Genomic DNA, 22691 nt, shown 5'->3' on the forward strand with positions numbered 1-22691 from the left:
ATTATCGATTTGTCGTTGGTTGGAAAAACAACGTCACATCCTTTATCTGCCATTACTGCATTTTGTTGTGTAAAGTAATTATCAATTTAACTATTATTGATAGTCCAGAATTTTATTGATATTTTTCAAAAACTAAATATGTCATACAGTACACGAAGAAGCGGTGCATATTGTAAGTAATGTTATTTTTACTTTATATATTTGTACAAAATATTGTCACACTATTATGCTATTAAGTCATAATTGATTTCTGACAACCTTTGAAATTGCGCCAAACTTTTTTTTGTTGTAGCCCAACAAACGTCTCAGAAAAATATAGGAAACATTGGTCAACGTAGACCCGTAGTAACCAATAATTTTGTACATGGAGGACAGGTAAATACATTTTTTGGTTATTTTTCCAACATTCTCATCAAATACTTTTTAACATAATAAATAAAATTTAATTGTGATTTATAGAATGAAATAAATTTATAAGTATATAAAATTCGTGTCGTAAGGTATGAGTTAGTTGCACCACCGCGCCATTTTGTTTTTAGAAAAATCTATAGAGATAGATATTCAGTGAGAATTTGATTTTTTATATCAATACTTCACAAATTTTCTTTAAAGATTTAAACAGTATATTTTTAGGCTCAAGTTACCTGGGTATATACTGTTTAATGATTCATTTCTTTTATAATTAAAATATCTAGGTTTTGCATAACTCAAACACTTCTGCATAAAAGATCTGATTGCTCTACATTTATAATTATTCAATTGAAATTCATTTTAGTCTAATTTGCGAGCTTATTTCAAGAGATCAATGTTGATACTGAAAATTGTAAAAGGTTTTTTGTTCCATGAATTGGATTTATGAGACAATTATTTTTTGGTGTCATATTTTTGTTCTTAGCAAATATTAATTGCAACTAACTCATATTTATTAGAAAATAAGTTTGTGAACTAAAAAGTTCTTTTAAGAAGATAGTTTCCGTATTATTGTCTAACTACCCCAAATCTTTCATAGACTTTTTACAAAATTTGGAGAATTATTTTATAAAAAGCTGGATTCTAATTTTAAAAATATTTTTGAATAAATTGAGATTCAAGTGATTAATATCTCTGAAGATATTAATAACCAAAGGCTTTTAATATTTTTCTGCCTTAAGTATAGCTGTGATAATTTGTTACACATGGGGAAACAATTTCAATAATAATTTTCCAATAATAAAAAGTTCTTGAAACATTGCCGTGTGTAGATCAATTTTTTTTTGAAAATAAGATTAAACTTCAAATTAGTGGTTAGAAATATTCAAAGCATTTATATATTTGTAAGAGTGAAAACTATTGTAACCCTAAGAATGTTTTACTGAAAATCTCGTATATTCAATTGGGTATTGAAAAATATCTAAAACTTTGATCATGGCTGACGTGTACAGCAATTTTACTCGATTTTTAGAGCATAATCTCATTTTTCAAGCAATCCTTAAAAAGTTCAACCAATGTAAGTAACTCTGATGTAAACTATAATTAGTTCAGTATTTTATTTTTGCTAGCAGGTCCAATTGAGAATTTGCTAAATGCTGTGAGCATACTTTCTCAAAGATTTATCAAAGCACCGCAATAAAAATAATATGACATTTCCTAGACCCCTGTACTAGTAACAATTATGGTGTTACCATTGCAAAGTATATGTTACATGTTGAAATTACCACTAAACTCCAAATATATTTTTAATTTCAAGAACTACAAAAGACTAGAACAATGGTTCAAAATATGAGGCACACATTCAATTCACAATTCTATTATTCTCAAGTTTTTGTGTAACTCCTTTGTTTTAGTTAAATGTTATTGAAACTTGTGTTAAATATTTCATAGTTCAATTAATTAATCCTACCAGAATAAAATCCACCAATATTGGCTAAAGTCGAGAAAATTTACTGATAGATTACAGCATAATCAGCAGTGTTTTACAATAACAGTAAATTTATCAATAACCTTATTACTGTAAAATTAAGAGAAAATTCCTATCTCGATTTTCTTATCTTTAAAAATTACTAATATATTGGAAAATTGTCATATCCACTTGTTGATAAAACATGGGTAATTTGATAACATTTTAATTATTTGTATTGTCAAAGGTTTGGGGTAGTGTGAAATATGAATCTTATTTGATATATAAAGCCGTTGAGAATTAGAACATTTTGTTGATATTTTTATTTTTGATTTACATACAATAATGGTATTATCATTGTACATGATAATCTTACAAGGATCACTACCAATTAAGTGTCATTAGAAAATATTGATAAAATGTTTATCTTTATAAACAATACAGGATGTCCAATAGAAAATTCAATTTTCTTAAACAATGTAATATGCAATTGTAGTTGTTGAGTTTTTTTATGAATACATATAAATTTTATATTTATAGTTGAAAAATTGTAAACTACAACAAATATGTTCCCTGGTATTTAACAGGTGTGTTTTATCAATGCAAAAAACCCTTGTATATATAGCTGAAATTTCCTTGATAGATGTTTCTTTGTTATTTATTGATATTCTAGTGATGCATGCGGTAGAGTCTAATATAATACAACAGTAGTTTGATAACAACATGCATCATCACAATCACAAAAAGGATTATTGGTAAAATTGATTCTTTGCCTCCAAAAACTATTTACAAAGCTGCTTATATAATGTTAAAAATGGTAAAATACCCAAAAAACAATAATAGTTAACAATTTTTACTGCATGAAATGTCAGTCAGTTCAATGATGTACTGTAATAGTCACTCTTAATTTTTGCTTTTACAAATAGTCAATGAACAACCAATGTGTATAACAAAATATAGTTCCATTTGATACATTTTTCTATCTTTTATTCAGCGTGTAGTAGTCATTTACCGATCTAACAATCCTTTCTATTTTGTCTTAACAAACAACAAATTATTAATTAATTTTTTTATTGTTACATTGTGAATAAACGTGGCACATGTATCTTTCTATCTCTCAATTTACTTTGTGGTTTTCTTTTACAATGGTTACGACTTTTCTTATGATTCCTGGTGTACATATTGTACATCATTGATTGTTGAGCACCATCGTTTAATCAACTGGATACCAGTTAATGATGGTTGGTTTTTCTTAAAATGAAGCATTAAAATACTTTTCAAGTCTTTGCGTCAAATTTATTATGTGTCGTTATTACTAGTAGCAGAAACTTAGTAGTAGTCTTAAGCCATGTTACGAAAGTAAATAAATTATCTGGAAAATGAGTATATGTCAGTTGAAAGCATAGTAAGATCTCCAGGCATACCACTGAAGAGATGATACTAAAGTTTGACCTCAACATCACAGAAATGACGTTGAGCTGAAACTTCAATATAACTCCCAACAATAAATTGTTTACTTCAAAAAATTTCAACAATCAAAAGATAATAATTACAGCTGTCTTTGATGGATAGTACTTCAAGCGAAAATATAAAAATGTTTGAGTGACCTCTAGCTGTCAGACTGGGCACTATTGATCGATGTTTTAGATTCGTTAAGTTTTGTAGAATGGTAATCAAAGAAGTTAAAGGAAAGTGACTTGGGTTATTTAACGTTACATACATTATATAAGAGCAAACTTTTATTTGAAGTCCTGTAGGGTTTTAAACTTATAGTTTTTGAAAATAAGAGTATCAGTTTGTATAAAACTGTGAATTGATAGATATCAAATCAATTAATTAGAATATATTTACTTTAAAAAAACAAAAACTACAATTATGTTTTTTGGCAATTCTCAACTATTCAAGTTTTCAAACTGCTTGAATTTTCAATGGGATATTCTGTAAATATTTCAAGTTGTGCTCAAGTATTAACTTGATTTTTTTGTGGATGCATAGGTACTCTGGTATTGAACGCTATGCAGAGCCCTGGTAGTAGCACTCATATAGGCACTTGATTTTTTAGTGTTTTCTAAGCACAGATTATGAGATACATTGAGGCAGTGAAATTAGTGCATATTATTACTGTAGTTACCAAGTTTTGTTGTGGAAATGACTTTTAAATATGATATTAAATATTCCAAAGTCCATTTCCAGTCTCAAAATATTGGTTTGAAAAACTCAGTTGTTGGTATGCACAAATACATTTATTGGCTATACCAATGTTATATTCTCATAAACTTTGTTAAGAAAACAGTTATTGTGTATCTTGACTATTATTTTTGTGTTTTGTTTAATTTGTACTTAGACGTTTTTTATGCTTTTATATTTTATTTGCATAAAAAACTGCTGAGGCATGCATGCTAAATACAGTTTCTGTTGGGAATTGAAGATATGAAAAATATATTAAAAAGGCACTCCTGGAGACTTTTGAAATATCTTGCGTGATTAATTTTTCTGTCGGTAATAAGTACTTATTTAATTTATTACTAATATAACTATTAATGATGTTGGATATTCCTTAAATCTCCGCCATATTAATGAATGTATCTTCATCTACAACTAACTGATATTTATTTTAATGACCAAAGAGTCAAGATATAAAAAATGTGTTGATATCTCTAACCATATGATGTTGTAGAAAAACCTATGATAGAAAATTATGAAAAAATTTTTTGGAGATTTTGGAAATTCTATTATTTACTCATTTAGTAAAGTAGTAATTATTATATAGTCATCTCAATATTTGAGCTACAGTGCAAATTAAATTATTTTTAAAGAAAATACTAATGATCAACCAAAATACACCAAAGAATACCTAATTTTCTATTATGGGTTTTTACTATACAGCATCTGGGTTAGAAGATGCACCTATATTGGTGCTTCGCACCTCATAATGGTTTAAATTAAACCTGCTCAAATAGCTGTCATCACAAGTGAAGCCCACTGGTACTCCCACAACTCCTACAAGAACACAGCAAAACCAACAAGCTGCTGCCAGCACCCCCTTTAGAAATCAACCAGCACAACAGGTGAGTTCTGTGAACATGTAAACTTTTATTTTTTTTGGCAAATAAATGAATAGAAAATGATTAGTAGTTGAAGGGAAGTTTCTGTAGTGTACTTTTCCTCAATTTGAAATTGATTAGTTGCCATCAATTGGATATTCACATTGCTTCTATAACTTTTATCACCTGATCTTCTCAAGGTCTTTCTGTTCTCAGTTTTAATAATCTGTCTCCTTTTAACATTATCAGTATATATTCTCACGTGTCTACACCATTAATCATGTTATTTTCAAGATATCCCATAATTTTTTACTAAATTCCTAGTTAGTAAAATGATATAAATGTTTATTTAGCTCTAATTTTATGAGTCACCTTCATAACAGAATTCTTTTTTTCAATCTGTCATAAATTATTAGACATTCAATTAGGTTTACAGTGAAATTTTTAGTAATATTTGTTTTTTTACTTCAATAAAGGAATAAGTGGTTTTTCATTTCCAAATGTCAGCCAAAAAATTGGTCATACTTTTTGGATTTAGTTCATACATTGCATCTAAAAACGGGATATATCATCATATAAAAGTTTATGTACCTCTTTATTAACAAGTGTTTCACTTTTCATGCAAAAATTGGCTAAAGCTTTCAAACTACTCATTTGGGCAAAATAAATATTATTGATCAGTTAAAGTAGATTAACAAGTAATCAAAGTAACAAAGGAGTCGCAGATTTAATTTGACCTTGGAAAGGAATGCCAAAATACTCTAATATCTTCTCTATTTAGAGTACAGTATAAAAATATAATTAGAATATTTTACTCCCACTTGCTAAAGTAGTAACTGAAGTGTGTTGGCTCTAATATGATAATGATAACAAACTTGAAGTAAATATTCAATTGATCAAAATTACTTATTTTAGCATCAAACTACACCACAGCAAACAAATGTTGCAAAACAACAAGTGCAACAGCAATTACAAGCTCCACAGCAGGCATCTCAACAACAACCAACTCAGCAGCAGCAAGTTCAGCAGCAGCTGCAACTTAAGAAGGAGCAGGATGCAGAGCAGCAATTGCAACAAGAACAAAAGAAGGAGGCACAGGAAAATGAACAAAAACTTGCCACTGGTGGAACTAATGGCACTCCTATGGAAGTTGGAGAACCTAAAAAGAAGCCTTTCTGGCTTAGAACTGGTAGGCTTTCAGTCATTTGATTCCTAAAAATATTTAATTGATACAGTAAAGTGGAAAGTAATAAATTTTTAATGGAGGAGTGCTTGAAAATTAATAATAAAAATCAGTCAATTTTAACTAAATAGTGACTGATAGATTGTAATCAACAATTTAATTTTAGCAGAAGTCTCTTCATATAAAATAACAAGGTTAGACTGCAAGTATCTGATATGATTTTATGGGCAACTGCCCCCACCCCTGAAAGAAAAAATAGATTAAATAATTTTAATAAACAAAAAAAAATAAATCTAAAATATACATATTTTTCTCCTTTGCATATATTTTTGTTTTCTGTTTTATATATTTTGTTTGTTGTTGTGGTCGTTTGGTTGCTTTTATGAACATTTTAAAATCAATTAGTAAGCTCTGATAAATAATATTATTCGCGTGTCCTTTTGCTTTAACTTATCTTCATCCTTATGCATGCTCAGAATGGCTTCAAAAGATTCCAAAAATAATGCAGAATCTTTGATGGCATTTTATGAGTTGGGTGATGTCTTTGCAGAATTAGATTTGTGGTACAATATGTGGAAGAAAAAGAATTTAGCAGAAGACGAATTAAAGGACATTGAAATGGCTGCACTTTTGGAGGAAGCTAATGTTTTTTCCCAAAGGCAACAAGGCACGCACGCAATATTGAGTGCTTTCCCGTCCACTACTACTACTGGAAAGATCGTTCATTACCCTATGAAGAGTGAAAACCTGGCTCAAGGGTACAATGGGTGATGATAGACTCACTGGGTTGGTTTAGATGAGTGTAGATCGAAAATTTTTTAAGGAAAATCAGGACCGCATAGTGAAGAAAGTTTTGGATAAATTTAGTTTAAACCCAAGAAAAATTTATTACTTTACTTTAAGTATAATTAAAATCTCAAAGTTTTGTTTTCATTTGCCTTTTCTTCTTATCCTAAAATTTTACATTTTGAACGACCATGGACCATGACTATGGTTTGCCCCCCCTGTTATAAATCCTGGCTACGCCCATGTATGATTTCATGAACAGTTCATAGTTTATTTCAAATTAGTCAAAGCTCAATGATCTGAGATATCACTTGAAATTTTTAATATGACAACATAATATGTTAATCAGAAATAATTTAGAAATTATGATAGTCAAAATTATAAGAAGTGTGCTTTACAGTTTTAAAGATAGTTTACATATCTTGTATAAAATTAGTTTGACAATTTCACATTCCATATATGAAACAATGGAATTTCACCAATATCAACATTATTACCATTATAATTTTTATAGCTACTAACTTCTATAAGATTTTTTTCACTATTGTACTATTCACTACCATTTTATTTCAATATTCTAATCTATGATGACAAATCACTGCGCAAATTTGATAAAATCCATATTTATACAATTTGTTGAGCTTTATATGATAAGCAATTCTTCTGACTGAATTTTTTTAATTCCACTTCACCAAGTCTTTACACTGATTTGTTATCAGGTTTTCCTGTTCTAGGTGGAAAAATAACACGAAGAGAAAGAGTTCGTAGACGTAATGTAAGATTAAGCAAGATATTACAACCCAAGAATGCTGTCATGATCTTGAATGAATTAGTAAAAAATACATCTTATTTGATAGAGGAGTTGCCTATAAGATCAGAAGGAAATCAATTCAAAGCTACAGTTGTATATGAAGGGATTGAACATGTAGGCTATGGTAAGATATATGTTCATTTAGGCAACTTAAATACGCCTTGATATTAAATATACAGTGTAATGTATGTTTTAGACAATTCTAGTTGAAATTTTTCTGAAACAATATCACAACAGAAACTTATCTTTGTTTTGTAAAATAAATATCAAATTCTAATAATTTACAGTTTAATATTGAAAATTGCCATATGGAGTCAGCAAGGTAATTTTTTCAATAAATTTCCTAGCGTTACACCTGTGGCAGATTAATAATTTGGATAAAAGTACTTAATAATGGCCGTTCTGGTTATTTTATGTACATATTTTTCTAAATAGAGCTTTACAGAGAGTTGTTTTTATTAATTTGATTAATAAAATCGTAGTGAAGAAGCTTACATGTGGCAATAATTTCCCGTTTCAAAAGAATGATTGAATATAAAATGTATCCAAATAACTCGACTCTTTGAGACTACTAAAAAGTGTCCAAATTACATATGTTCTTCATTTAAGCCTCTAAAACTTATTTTTTCTGGACAGATATGGGGTCAGAGTCTAAAGAAAACTTACTTGTAGATACATTCTCAATATATAAGAAATTATGTGATTTATTGATTGCTGGTTAGGTTAGATCTATTGCATCTCAATTTGTGTTATAGTTTTTTGGGGCGAAAAATTATTTTAAGGTTTTTTTTTAATTTAGACTCAATTTTGTTAAAAACGGGATGATGGTCTGCCCATCCGGATTTTCTAGGAACTTTTAATTATCGTCCAGAATGTATGGATAATCCGAACACAAAGTTATCAGAATCTATTTGATTTATCACACACTTCGTGTAATGGCAATGCATTATTATCCGCCCAACGTAGACATGAATTAAATGACTGCATCTTTACTAGATATTTTCTGATTAGGTTCGTTTTCGTCATCGAAGTTTTGACTTCTATAATAATCACAATATCTTCTAAGTTCTCTGCATACAAATTTACTCATCATCACCTCTTGCCCATTTCTCAAACTCTGTTTTATACATAGGATTATGGGCATGATTTACTCTATATACTAGCTCCAATAGATCAAGTTCTCCATCAGGCTTTTCCTTTTCATTCAAAGGTATCAAATCGTCTGCATCTCATTCATCCATGTTATTGGCCGAAAGAAGTTGACACCATGACTTTTTAATCAATTCTTCAAGCATTTGCTTCCAATATTCGGCTAACGAAAACACAATCTTTTTTAACATCACGCAATTTTTTTTGTCATGAAACCACTTCTTGTAGCAATATTTTTTAATAAGTAACTTTTACATACATACAACACTAAAAGGGCTCTCTTTTTTTTGGTTTCGTTGATAGGCAGGTACCTGAATGTTTTTGAAGGGTGTAACTGCAATTTGTGACGGCCACTTGCACTTGCACAAGGTATGACTATATTTCGATCTTTAATGATTTTGCGAACCGGTGCACCCTTTTCGTCTGCGTGTACTAAAATGTCCTTTCTGTAAGGCAACGCCAGTACAAACCAGATTCATCTATGTTGTAGATTTGATCTGGAGAAAGACCGAATTGCCCAATTTTTTGTTTCATTTCAATAAGAAAAGGTTTCACAGCATTTTCGTCAATCTCACAGCTTCTCTCCTGTAACTTTCAACGAGTGGACTCCAAATCTGAATTTGATGTTTTCAAACTATCCTCGATTAGCTTCCAACAAAATCATGTATATTCTGTATCTTCAACATCAAAATATTCCATACTGCACATTGTGCTGTTCCTGGACCTTTTTAAGTTCGTGACACATAACCAAGAATTTTGGTCTATTTCTTGATTTTATATGTGGTTGACCCTCTAACATTAAAGCATACTGCTACTATAAATCTGTCGGTACTTGCTCCATTCAAATTATCTAAAATAGTATCTATTATATTAGAAATTTATACTTCACGTATACATTTTCAATGCCAAGTTATAGAATACTGGGACGTTTATAACATTTGCTGCAGATGACCATAGTACCAAACAAGCATTTCTTGAAAATATGGGTGTGGTGTGTATCCAGAGAGTATCCAATATCGCAACAACAATATGCTATCAAATTAGTTACTGACCTCAGAAAGTGCTATTCTGTAGACTTTTATATTGAAGTAATTGCTCTTATGGTAATCCTTCAGATGAATTAAATATTTTTTTTATTTCCTTTTAAAAAATTTCTCTTTGGTGAAGCTGAAGTGTTTTTATTATCTATTTTATTCTTAATAAAGTTGGAGGCATTGGATGATTTTTTGAAGTTAAGCATACTACCAAGAAGCTATGAGATGTACTTATTTTGATTAAAAATATCTTAAGACAATTTTAGATGTGCATATGTCTTTCTCCTAGGTGTATGTTGATATGTCCACACATTTTCTGCAGTTCTTACATGAAAGTTCATAGAATGCTTTTATTGTTCAATCAATTAAAATGACTCTTTATTATTCAAACTTTGTTATGTTTTATATGTGCAACCTAATTGCTGATTTTATCTAAACTTTTTATTTATTTTGCTCATTAGCCATTTCTATTTCTAAATGAACAAAAGCAATGGTTTGGTATATTTGATATGAAACAAGTTTGTAGATAAAATGCACTATTCACATACAGTCTACTTGAACAGAGTATATCATTTATTTTGATGTTATTTTTTGTTAGGACGCAACAAGATCAATGCAAAAAATGCAGCAGCTGAGGCAGCATTGAAACATTATGTAAAAACAAATAAATTGACAGAACTAAAGAAAGATGAAGAAGGAAATGAAAAAATGGATGTATCTGAAGACGATACAACACAATCTCCATTACCATGGCAGCATGTAGCTTCATTTGCGTTATATAAACTCTTCTGTTCATGGGGAGAAGATCCAAATCTTGTCAAGCCTGATTCTGCACAGGTATGTAGTTTCTTTTAACATAGCCTTCGTTAGTTCATTCAGGAAAATATCTGGGAATTACTGACTCCAATAGACTTTTGTTCGATTTGGTTTTTGTAATTAACCCATTAGCGCCTAGCGGCACCATACAGTCTCAGCAACCACTTAGCTTTTCATCACCCTTATATCACCTTGAGAACAATTTTTGGAGAGGGAATTGTGAGCTATTTATAGCTGACACTCGTATCCCTTTGTATACCTGAATGCATTTTACTTGGAATTAGTGGTAGTTCTCCATGGTTGTGTTAAGCTCGAGTGATTTTCTGTTTAGTGTAAAAAATGGACATCTGATTCGTGTAAGTTATACTGAATTATTGATATTTTATCATTTTTTTTATTCTGTCTAGTTTTTAATGAGCTTGAAAAAGTTTTACAATATTTGAAAATCTGAGTTCGCAATAATAAATTGAAAATGTATTGCCTATTACTACAACAGATTGCATTTGTTGCATACCACTCATTAAGAATGTTTTCTATTTTTCCAATAATTTTCTATTTCAAATTTAATATTATTTTATTATCTATTATTAAGTACTATCATGGTGAAATTTTTCAATAATGTTGGAGTTTTCAATGCACACTTATCATTTAAATCAGGTATGGGCAACCTTTGATATGCTGAGGGCCAAACTTTAGCGTGCAAAACGTTCGCGGGCCGCGTTTAAAAGTACTTAGTGCATTTTAAAGTAGTGATAATATTTTTTTGCGATAGATATTAGACATGAAATAATACGACAATGTTATTATTGTATTATGTATTTATTATTGACATGTATGTGTATATTGACAATGTGATTATTGTATTTATTAAAATAACAAAATGAAATTTTAAAAAATGGTACAACATTATAATTAAATAGTTACATTTGCAATTGTTACAAACTACAAAAGTTAAATACACTGAAATCAATGAGACACTTGAGTTTGAATTTTCGAAACTAATCCATCGATATTTGGATGAATTCCACTGATACAAAGACGTAAAGAATTTTCCAAATTATCGTCAGTCAGTCTTGTACGATGTGTTGATTTATTAACTTTCATCAATGAAAAGAACTGTTCGCATTTATAAGTACTGCCAAACGCAGAAATCAATCTTCTTGCGAATTTTCTAAGCTGCGGAAAATTGTCTTCTTCTAGGTATTTTTTGTAGAAATCGCACAACTCTACGTCTTCAAATTTGGATTTTAGGATTGAGTTTTCTTGAATCTCGATTAATTCCATTTGTAAGAGTATTGGAGCATTTTGTACATTACATTTTGTAGAATTGAAACAATCTTCCATGTTTTTGAAGTTGCTAAATCTGTTCGAAAATTGATCCGACAGTAACTTGAGTTCTTCAGCATATTGAGCATAAGCAATATTTTCATAAGCAGAGAGCGTGTTGAAATGGTAAAGGGGTTACCAGACTGCATCTGTGACTCCCACAAGCGTAGTTTGATCTGAAACGCTTTCAAATGGCTGTACAAATCATTTACTAACTGTCCTTGTTTTTGTTTCAAATTTAAATCATTCAAATAGCCTGTAAGATCGACCAGAAATGCTAAATCACATATCCATTTTGGGTCACTCAATTCAGATAGTGGCTTATCTTTTATTTTCATAAAGTCCGCTATCTCATTTCTAAGCTCGTAAAACTGTTTCAACATTTTTCCTTTGCTCATCCATCTGACTTCACAATAATATGTTACGTCGTTATATTCAGCTGATATTTCATCCAAAAACGTCTTGAACTGACGATGGTTAAGCCCTCGGGATCGAATAAAATTGATGGTTTTTACTACCACATTCATAACATTGTGGAGTCGAATGGACTTAGAACACAAGTTCTGTTGGTGGATAATGCAATGAAGGACTATCAAATCATCTTTTTGCACATTTAATTTTGTTGCTTTTTCATTCAAAATTCCGATGAAACCTTTTCGTAAGCCGACTATAGAAGGTGCACCATCAGTGCATACTCCAATTAATTTTGACCATGGCAGGCCAAAACTTGTGAATACCTTTTGAACTTCATTAAAAATATCCTCTCCTGTAGTGGTTGCTTTTAGCGGCTGTAAAGCTAGCAATTCCTCAGTAACAGTGAACTCCTTATCAATACCTCGAATAAATATAGCCAGTTGAGCTGTGTCAGACAAATCGGTGCTCTCGTCTAATGCTATGGAAAATGATTCAAAACCAGCCATACGGTCAGTCAATGTTGTTTTTATATCATTAGCCATCATTTCTATACGTCGAACAACAGTTTGTCTTGACAAACTAATTTTTTCAAATTCATTTTTCTTTTCAGGACACAAAACACCGCAAACTTCTAACATACACTCCTTGATAAATTCTCCTTCGGCAAATGGTTTTAATGCCTTTGCCAATTTTGAGCTAACTATAAAACTAGCTTTCACAACATTATCAAGTTGTGTTCTTTGTTTATGAAACATTTGTGGCTGTTTTTCAATATTTGCTCTAAGCTTCTGGATTTTGTCTGTTCTTAATTGTCCTGTCAGTGAGTGCTGTGTAGCATGCTTAGTTGAGTAATGCCTCTTTGTATTGAATTCTTTCATTACTGAAATGGATTCATTACAAAGCAAACAAATAGGGTTACCAGTGTGCAAGATAATAAAGAATTCTTCAGTCCATTTTTCTTGAAACTGGCGACCCTCTGTATCTACTTTTCGTTTCTTTCCACCAGACATCATTTTTTTTTACTTTTCGTTCAATAAACTTAAAAACAAACTATAGTTAGTAACCACTCAAGATGCACACAAATTCAAAAAGTAAGTTGACGGCTCTAGCCGTTCGCTAGGATATTGCTTGTCTGAGTTATCACCTCAGTAGCTCAAATAGAACTGAACTAACTTTCGGGCCATCCACCCGCTTATATAGACAAAATGAAGGAATAATCTGGAATAAACTAGTTTAGAATAATCGAGAAGCAATAAATAAAATCTTTTGATGTGTAGCCCGTGAGGCGGCAAACTTCAAAGAATTTGATCGAGCAAGCCGAGTGGCGGTGATTATCAAAGAGTGAGGCGGCAAACATCGAAGGTTTTGATGTTTGCCGCCTCACCGTCACTCCCGTGAGTAAACTAAGGAAACACAAGGAAACTTGTGTAGGCTATGGGATTCATTAGTCTATTGATGACTCCACATTTTTATAGTCTATTCATATCATATCCGGTGCCGGATAAGATAAAAAGCACAAACAAGTGTTTTCTTTTAAATATATGTACTAGTATAAGTATATGTACTAGTACTAAGTATAAGTACTTAGTTTAGTGTAATATTTTTTTAATTGGGTTTTTCCAAAATGTCTCGCGGGCCGGATCATATCTTACACGGGGCCGGATCCGGCCCGCGGCCCGGTGGTTGCCCATATGTGATTTAAATAATAATTCTTATAGAATATAAGAAGCTCTTGTCCACTGTTTATGTCATCAGAAAGCTTCTAAACTGACTTTACAGTCTTTGCAATTAAAGCGATCTAAACATTTTTTAATTAAATAACCCCCAAAATATACTACAGAACAATTTTCTAACGTTGCAATATCATTTGAATGTACCTCGGAAGAAATTGAATTGGTGGATGAATCCTTTTGTTCGGATGATGATTCTTCTTCAACATTTAATGAAGCGAGTGCTTCATTGCCATCTGTTAGTAAAAACAGTATATTATCATCATCATCATCATCATCCAGTTGACTGCCTGCATTAGCAGTTCTAGGTGGTCTCATTTTCTTCTTGTAATGACTGCTTGCTACCTCCAATTTTCATAGAACAAGATGGAAGTTTCTGTAACTCTTTCAACCACTCTTCAATGGTTATGGTAAAGTATTTTTGTATGTTCAAAAACTTGAATTTATTTCATTTCAATAACGGGCATAAATGGAATAACGACTAGTAGTACCCTTATTTGGAATTTCCCTAATTGTATCTTATATCTTCGTCGGAATGACAAAATTTTCCCGAATTGTGTTAAGATAATTCCATACCTGTGAAATTTCTTGGCATGCTCACAACAACGGTAAAAACCTCTCATACTTATCTTTAATAAGGGTGTTTAAAATCAAACAAAAATGGCCATTCAAAAGAATTGTAACAAAACCAGAAATAAAAAATATACAAATAAATATATAAGTACCAAAGATATTTAAATAATCTGATTTTAATATAAATATTATATTCATTGGCTTTGTATTGAAAGTTACGATCAATGCGAAAATTTGGATAAGACCAGTAAATAAAAAAATCTTTCTAACAAAGAAAAAAAAATTGTCCTATCAACTACTACTAAAATATGTACTTATAGTCGTTTTGTCAGTTTTAACATTGTGTAAAGATATTTATACAATGGCCTCATCCTTACCAATAAGTGTACCAACTAAACCAGGACCGGTCTTGGTTTCACATTGGAGAGCCAAAAGTTACAATAATCGAAAATATTATTTATTGTATTATATATTCATACTTTTTGGATTGACCACAAAATAATATAGAAATGTTAAAACTGACCTTATTGTTGAGTTATATATATATATATATATATATATATATATATATATATATATATATATATATATATATATATATATTTATATTACTACTGGTACTAATTTAACAAAATGATTTTATTCACAAATCTGTTATAGGTTAATCAAGCACGAGTCATATATTTTTGAAATTATAACCTATTAAAGTGCAATACAAAAAATATATTCCATTAAAAAATATATCTAAGGCGTCATATTTAATATAGTTATAACGTTACAAAAAAGTCACCAACTACTACAGTTGAAAATATAAATTACTCTTTTCCAGGATTTTTTATACATAACATTTTTTAAACATAATTAATTTGTTCTATAGTTTTAAATAGTCTGTTTCTATTATCACTGTAGGAAGTTATGGATAGGTAAATCGTGAAATAAATAAATAACATCAATATTTGTTGTGATGATAAATTCATTCATAATGTGCGACTGGAAAAATGTACTTGAGGAGCTTGTTGCTACATGCAACTTTCAGAAATTATATTTTACAATGAGACCATAAATGCTTACAAAACCATCTATATGTATAATATAATGATATAATAAAAGCAGGCAAAAGGTCTACTTATCTGAACCAAGTAAGCGGGTACTAGCAAATAAAATTATCTCTTGTTAAATGTGTTTTTTGTAATCTATATAATAAAATTGAAACTAAAATTCATTTTTATTGAAAGTATTCAAGAATCGTAAGATGGTATATGGGATTACTATATTCTTACCCTTAATAAATACGAGGACAAAAATGGTGATTATATTATGGAGGGACATCACATTTGTTAAAAAAGTACTTTTTTATATCCAAAACACGAGGTAATGTTTAAGTAAAGCTCTTAGAACATTTTTTGATAAAATCAAAACGAATATCTACGACAGAAACTTATTTAAGAATAATCATTAGTGATGTTAGTTATTCGTGATAAAAGTGTGCTATATCGCTTAAATTGACTAATAATTATAATAAATAAGCATATCCTCATTAAAAACGTATATGTTTGCCTCGTGAAGGCACGAAACGTCGTATCGAAGATTTTTTAGTACATGTCTATAGTAAATTTGTATTCAAATAAAACTAGTATTTGATATTATTTCATTTAAACATTCTATGCTAGATAAAACAAAAGCATAATTTCCATGTATAACTTGAGAATGGAGGAAATTATAATTTTCTCCCTAATTGTTACTATATTGTCAATCTGTTATGACATAGAATATAGTATTATAACCATATTATATGTGATAATAAAAACAGTTTTTATACAGTTGAACCAGTGAAATTTTTGCCTCATTGACAGGATAATTTCCAAATATAAACACACAGACACACTACTTTATTATGTGCTTAGTTCAACATAAAAAAATAACAAAAAATGTTGTGTTTATGTATAAGTTTGAAATATTTTCAAAAATGTTTTATTCTATTCTGTTTGTCTTTACTATAAAGGTGGCTTCTAAGTTTAAATTTAGGTATGATTCAAGTACTTTTGATAAGTTTATAAGATTGAATGGATTTGGAATTTGTAGTAAATCATTGTACTCGTATAATATGCAATGCGACCATAATACAAATAAACTCTATCAGAAAAAACTATTGGACGAATTATCTTTTATTTGACGATAATTAAATACCTACTTATGTTTAGTATTGAACAATTTTAAACAGTCATTTATTCACAATCACTATTTTTTATTTATTTTATGAAAAATAATTGTCTTAATATAATAACTCACCCGAGTATATGATCCATTTTTGACATCTGGTAGGGTCATTCACAGGAAATCGGTACATTTTAATTGTAGGATCTGATATCTTACTTAATCCACACTTAAAATAAAAACACTAATTTCCAGCCATTTCTAAAAAATTGAAAAGAAGAAGTGATTATTTGTTATATAAATACATTTTACTAAGTAGTTCGCTAAATATACAGTTTTTTTTTTTTCGAAATTGTAAGCTGTAGCATTTATACATCTAGCGCCTCTTACAATTTGAATATATTAACTAAGTGAATAGTGATGTATATTAATTGTAATAATATCCACTTACCTTAAAAATGAAATAAAATAAATACCAAGTTCAAAGATTCTCAAATAAAAAAATAATCCAAATGCACAACCAACGAAACTCAACAATAACACAACGAACACAATACAATAATGAACTCAAATTGCAACTTGGCTATATAAGCACCCAAAATAAGAAACTTTGCAACACAGCTTAAGGGTTGAATATATTATTTTAAATAATTTTGGCGCCATATGTTATTGGGGTAATTCGGCAACCAAAGCTAATAAAACACGTAATTCAAGCTACACATACAGTAAGAAAAGACGTGCTTGGCGCCAACTATTGGTAGCGTCCACCTCGTCAAATGATATCCTCATAAGGTTAACCTACTATCCTATTCTTTATACAATGCTATAATTATAGAAGTTTTATATCAAATAACTCCCTTCATTAGTGCTTGAGTTTTTTTTTCTCGCGCGATAATTCCTATATACCTTTGATTTAATTAGGGTGCAAGAAATCTTAACGTAACGGACACATTCAAGTTTTTAAGGAGTAATACTGTATTGATCAAAATAACTTTACAATTACCGAATTGACCATTGAATGGGTAGAGTAAATGAAGCCGTCACGATCTTTTTTTGAAGATCTTCTGTAAATGAGTATCCTACCATACATATATTATCTTAAAGAGATTAGGCGGTATCAATTTACACAAAACCTTGACAAATCATATACTCAAACCCTCTTCTTGAATAATTATCAATATATATCTAAACCACAGAAGTTATAAAGTATATAGCATTGTTATTAGTTATTATCGCTTTTAAAATATTTCTAAATTTCATTATCATAATTGTATTTATTTTATCATTTCAAGGAAATCATTCTAGAGTTGGTTGTGTAATTTTGTAACATAATTGATTCTAATTTATTTGTGGTTTTTAGAATCAATCTCCAAACGTTAATGTGAATGTTGATAAACCACATGAAAACAAACCCGCTAAAAAAATGCCTGAGAATCCTGAAACTATAAATCCACTGATGCTTATCAATCAAATGCTTCCACATGCACAGTTTGAGGAAATTGGTAAAAGTGGAAATCCACCTGATGTCGTATTCTCGTTTAGATGCAATGTTGATGGTCAATCATTTGTCGGAATGGGTAAGATATTTAGTAAAATTAAACTATCATTGAAATAAAATTTTTGTGTTTGGAAACTGTGAAGTAGACGTTCTAAGATTCATTAAGGAATATTATTATTTTATTAATAAATCGTGATATTTTACTGTAGAACTGTATTAAAATATTAATATCTGAGATAAAAATCGCCAAGAGGTATTTTATTTCAAAATTGTTCTGTGCAGTATTATAAAGCTTGACAGATTCTTATCATGCTTAGTGTGAAATGTAGGTAGTGAACACTAAAGAGGAATAAACGATTTTTGCTAGAATCTTCCTAGTTTCACGCAACTGGCGTTTTGCATTTTAGCACAACTATTCGATTCTTTAACACTTTCTCTGTAAATCATAAACAGGGTGTTGGGGGAGATATTGGATTATATTTTTTTTATTATTTGTTGGAAAATCATTTGTTTCTCTTTGGGTCATAAAAATACAACTGTTTCACTTGTGTGAGACTGCGATTTGCTTAACAAATATTGCTGTTTAACAATGAGAAATAAAAAAACTTTACTCTGATACAACTTGCTTATGATAGATACTCCATTTTTTTCTTGAATCATCTTGTATAGTTCAGATTACTGTATTTTGAGACAATTTCACATACATTATCCACTAAAGAATTTTTTCTTTGATCAGATTAATATGTTTTACCAATGAAAATTGCTAAATTTGTTGTTTGAACTAAATTGTATTTTAGTTTGTTGAAAAAGCAGAACTTAATAGGTACAATATCTGTTAAAATATAAATATAGAGGTTTGAAGTTTGTTTTTAACTAATTTAGGCACTGAACAATTTCTTTTATATATGCCATATGGAGTCAGCAAGGTAATTTTTTCAGTAAATTTCCTAGCGTTACACCTATGGCAGATGAAGAGTTTAAATAAAAGTACTTAATACCGACTGTTCTGGTTGGTTTTTGGTACATATTTATCTAAACATAGCTTTATAGAGAGTTGATTTTATTATGTTATTAATAAAATCTTAGTGAAGAAGCTTACATTACTTTTGTTTTAATGCTATTCTATTGTCAGATCAACCATCTAGAGTATTTGTTTACTATTGTTTGTATTCACAGAACCTATTGATAATTTAAATGTTATCTTTAAAATAATTAATAGCAATAATAAAGTAATACTTTTTTCTTCTGTCCCTTCTCTTCTTTACCATTTTTAGTCTCCAAATCTTTAGTATTAATATCAATCGCTCATCATGTTAATTGTTCATAACTAAACTCATTTGATCTTAACGTGTAAATTTGCCCAACTGTTGTTTTTTCAACAATTCAGAGTCGAAAAAAACTAAACAAAGAATTTTCATTGTAATAAATACCTGGCCCAACAAATACTTGTTATATCAGAAAGATCTAACAATTTTTTTTGCGAAACCTAAAATTTATAAAAAATCACTTATATAGTGCAAGAAACTTTCATTTTTATAGTGGACACTGTTATTTACAGATTAAAGTTTAGTATTTTTCAATACAACCTGCTACACATGTGTAACATAAATGATTTATATTAGTATGTTTTGTTTCTTTTTTTGAAATTCAGGGTGTTTCAAAAAAAGGTCATCCCGTCTAGAATAGATAGAAAACTGAAAAAATATGTGAAAAAATGGCACTTTACGTTATCCTTGTACTTTACAGTACTCTTAAATTCTCCCAATCCAACAATTCAATATGTCTGCCTTTGTTTACAATGTTACCTTAGTGACTTCTGTTAATTTTTATTTTTTTAAATAATAAGAGAATAATCAGAGGAGCTATTTTTCAGTAAAATTGTCAAAAATGATATTTAATATTTTAATATAATTTTGCTTTTTATTGAAAACCGAAAACCATATGAATAAAAACATATTAAAATATACATGATTAGATATTCCTGATTCGGCTCCTTCATCGCCTCGTCCATAAACATCTATCTCGTACGGTATTAAATCACTTCCGCACTTATAAACAACCATTTCAATATTAGATTTACTAAGCAAACATTTAATTTTGATTTTACAGCAAAAAGGTACTCTTGATAAAAATCTGTACTGTTTACCATTTTCGAAATGTTTTGATTTGAAAATTATGAAGAAATAACCTATGCTGGTTAAAGTATTGATAAAGTTATTAATTATTATTATTAATTAGTAAGCATTATGTGAATTGAAAATGGCTTTCGGTTTTAATAATGTTTTACAAAAATTCAGTCTAATCAGTCTAGGATTTCGTTTTTCAGTTTAATAAATATGGGAACTGAGTTATTGGAGGCCTTAGTATGAAAAAAAAATAGTTTGAGTCCCAGGACCGCAATACATGATCATCAAATTGTTTGTTTCATAGTAAGGCCTCCAATAGCTTAGGGCCTATACTTATTAAACTTAAAAAAAAGTCCTATACTGATTAGCCTGGATGTTTGTGACACGTTACAATAATAATAATTAACTTAATCTATACTTCATACCAGCATCGGCTATTACTTCATAATATTCAAATCAAAATATTCCGAAAACGGTAAACAGTATCGAGTTTGATGAATAGTACCTTTTTGGTGTGAAATTAAAATAATTGGATGTATCATCTTTCAATACTGTAGTTGAGGCAAAATCGTAAAAAATGTGTATACGAAAATTTTTTACTGAGCAAACCCCAAATATTTTTCAGTTTTCTATCTATCTTACAGACGGGATTACCTTTTTTGAAACACCCTGTATACCTGGATCCACTTCGGATCCCAACATAATAAGCTATACAATGATTTTTTTCTTACCATAAATGGTCCCGTAAAATTTTCCTTGTATACTTGTATAATTAGTAATCATGAACTGAACTTTGTCTCTTTCTCTTTCTGTCTAAATGTATCTATCCTAGAGAGAGCATTGTCAAAATTCCAATTCTAGTAACCTAGATTTATTGTGAAAATGGTATCTTAAGAACTGCCAGTACATCATGAGCAGTTTCAACTATTAGGTTTGAGTAGTCTGAAGTCCAATAAAATAGTCTCAAAATATGACTTTGATTAGTCACTTAATATAAATTCGTAAGGGTTTCAGATGTAAAGGATGTCAGACTTATTAGTCTAGATCTTAAAACAAGGGAGCTGTACATACATAGAAATTTTAAAACTAAAACAGTTTATATTTTGGGAGAGATTATAAAATATAATGATAGTTGAATTTTGTCCAACCACCTACAGTATCCTAATATCTTTTTGGGGATGTGTATTATTATGTCGATTTTTTACTGTAACAGACAATGTGACAATATTAATGTCATTCAACCTTCGGAATTTCCTATAGAATGGGATAGGTTGTAACATGAATTCCACGTAATCAGGACCTTTAGCGGAAAATATAAGGTTCTTAATTCATCCTATTAAAGGATTTCATATCCCCAATTATTTGATTTAATTTACTATCATATGTAAACATTAATTTCCATAATTAGGACCAACTGTTTTTAAGCATTATTAATTTGATATTCATTTTTGTTTTCAGGTCCTAACAAGAAGTCTGCAAAAAGAATGGCAGCGTTCGGAGCCTGTCATAAAATTTTGTCGATCTCTTATCCACCAGAAGTTTATGTACCCAGTTATTAAGATGTTAGTTTGAACACTTAATTTCTTTATTACATACTAAATTATTACACCTATTATTGTCATGAGTCTGCTAACAGGTGAATGTGAAAGTACTTTATTTATGAATGAATCTCTTGAATATTTGAATGTGTGTAGTAGATAATTAGATTAAATATCGTGTGCATTAATAAGTTAGGAAATAGTTCAACCTTTCACTTGCAATCTTTGTATAATTTACAAATTATTTGATTTTTAATTAAATAGACATTAACAAGTATCTATGCTTTTATTATGTATTCCATAGGAACACGAGTCCTAACAAAATTGGAGTTCAGATTGATACATTTTTTCTAGTACTTCACTTATTTCTACTTCCTTGGCAACCCGAAGAAGAGCTAGGTTGAGTATTTTGTCCGATAATCTGAAAATTAAACATAAAATTCACTTATCAGTAAAGCAAATAATTATTTTTAATATAAAATCTTTATGATTGAATTTGTAAAATTGTTGGTAATATCAACATTGGAATTTTAAAGGAGAGTATTTAATAAGTTTCTTTTGTTGCTTGGTGTGAACTAAAAATCGAAAAAATATATTACATAAATAAAATAGATTTATTATGAACCTTGCTAA

General features: G+C 29.6%; 2 protein-coding genes across 3 annotated transcripts in view; one reads left to right on the top strand and one right to left on the bottom strand.

Moving 5' to 3' along the window:
• LOC130898262 (double-stranded RNA-specific editase Adar) lies at window positions 1–22335 on the top strand. Its single transcript, XM_057807424.1, has 8 exons — window positions 1–172; window positions 293–375; window positions 4837–4944; window positions 5836–6109; window positions 7624–7824; window positions 10482–10720; window positions 18257–18473; window positions 21979–22335. The coding sequence occupies exons 1-8, from the start codon at window positions 139–141 to the stop codon at window positions 22077–22079; spliced, it is 1257 nt and encodes a 418-aa protein (XP_057663407.1). The 5' UTR covers window positions 1–138; the 3' UTR covers window positions 22080–22335.
• The window catches only part of LOC130898261 (uncharacterized), an 84204-nt gene continuing 83843 nt past the window's right edge, over window positions 22331–22691 (bottom strand). For both annotated transcript variants that reach the window (XM_057807423.1, XM_057807422.1), the window contains exon 12: window positions 22331–22479. In XM_057807423.1, coding sequence (XP_057663406.1) covers window positions 22374–22479 — 106 coding nt within the window. In that variant the 3' untranslated portion in view covers window positions 22331–22373. The remainder of the gene's footprint in view (window positions 22480–22691) is intronic.

This window comes from Diorhabda carinulata, chromosome 9, assembly GCF_026250575.1.
Source record: "Diorhabda carinulata isolate Delta chromosome 9, icDioCari1.1, whole genome shotgun sequence".
NCBI lineage: Eukaryota > Metazoa > Arthropoda > Insecta > Coleoptera > Chrysomelidae > Diorhabda > Diorhabda carinulata.

What these genes read in the sequence shown, in the direction of transcription:
- LOC130898262 (XM_057807424.1), top strand. Translation starts at nt 139, where the DNA reads ATGTCATACAGTACACGAAGAAGCGGTGCATATT. An exon ending in TCAAGCCTGATTCTGCACAG is followed by an intron (nt 10,721 to 18,256) that starts GTATGTAGTTTC and finishes TGTGGTTTTTAG; the next exon opens with AATCAATCTCCAAACGTTAA. An exon ending in TCAATCATTTGTCGGAATGG is followed by an intron (nt 18,474 to 21,978) that starts GTAAGATATTTA and finishes TTTTGTTTTCAG; the next exon opens with GTCCTAACAAGAAGTCTGCA.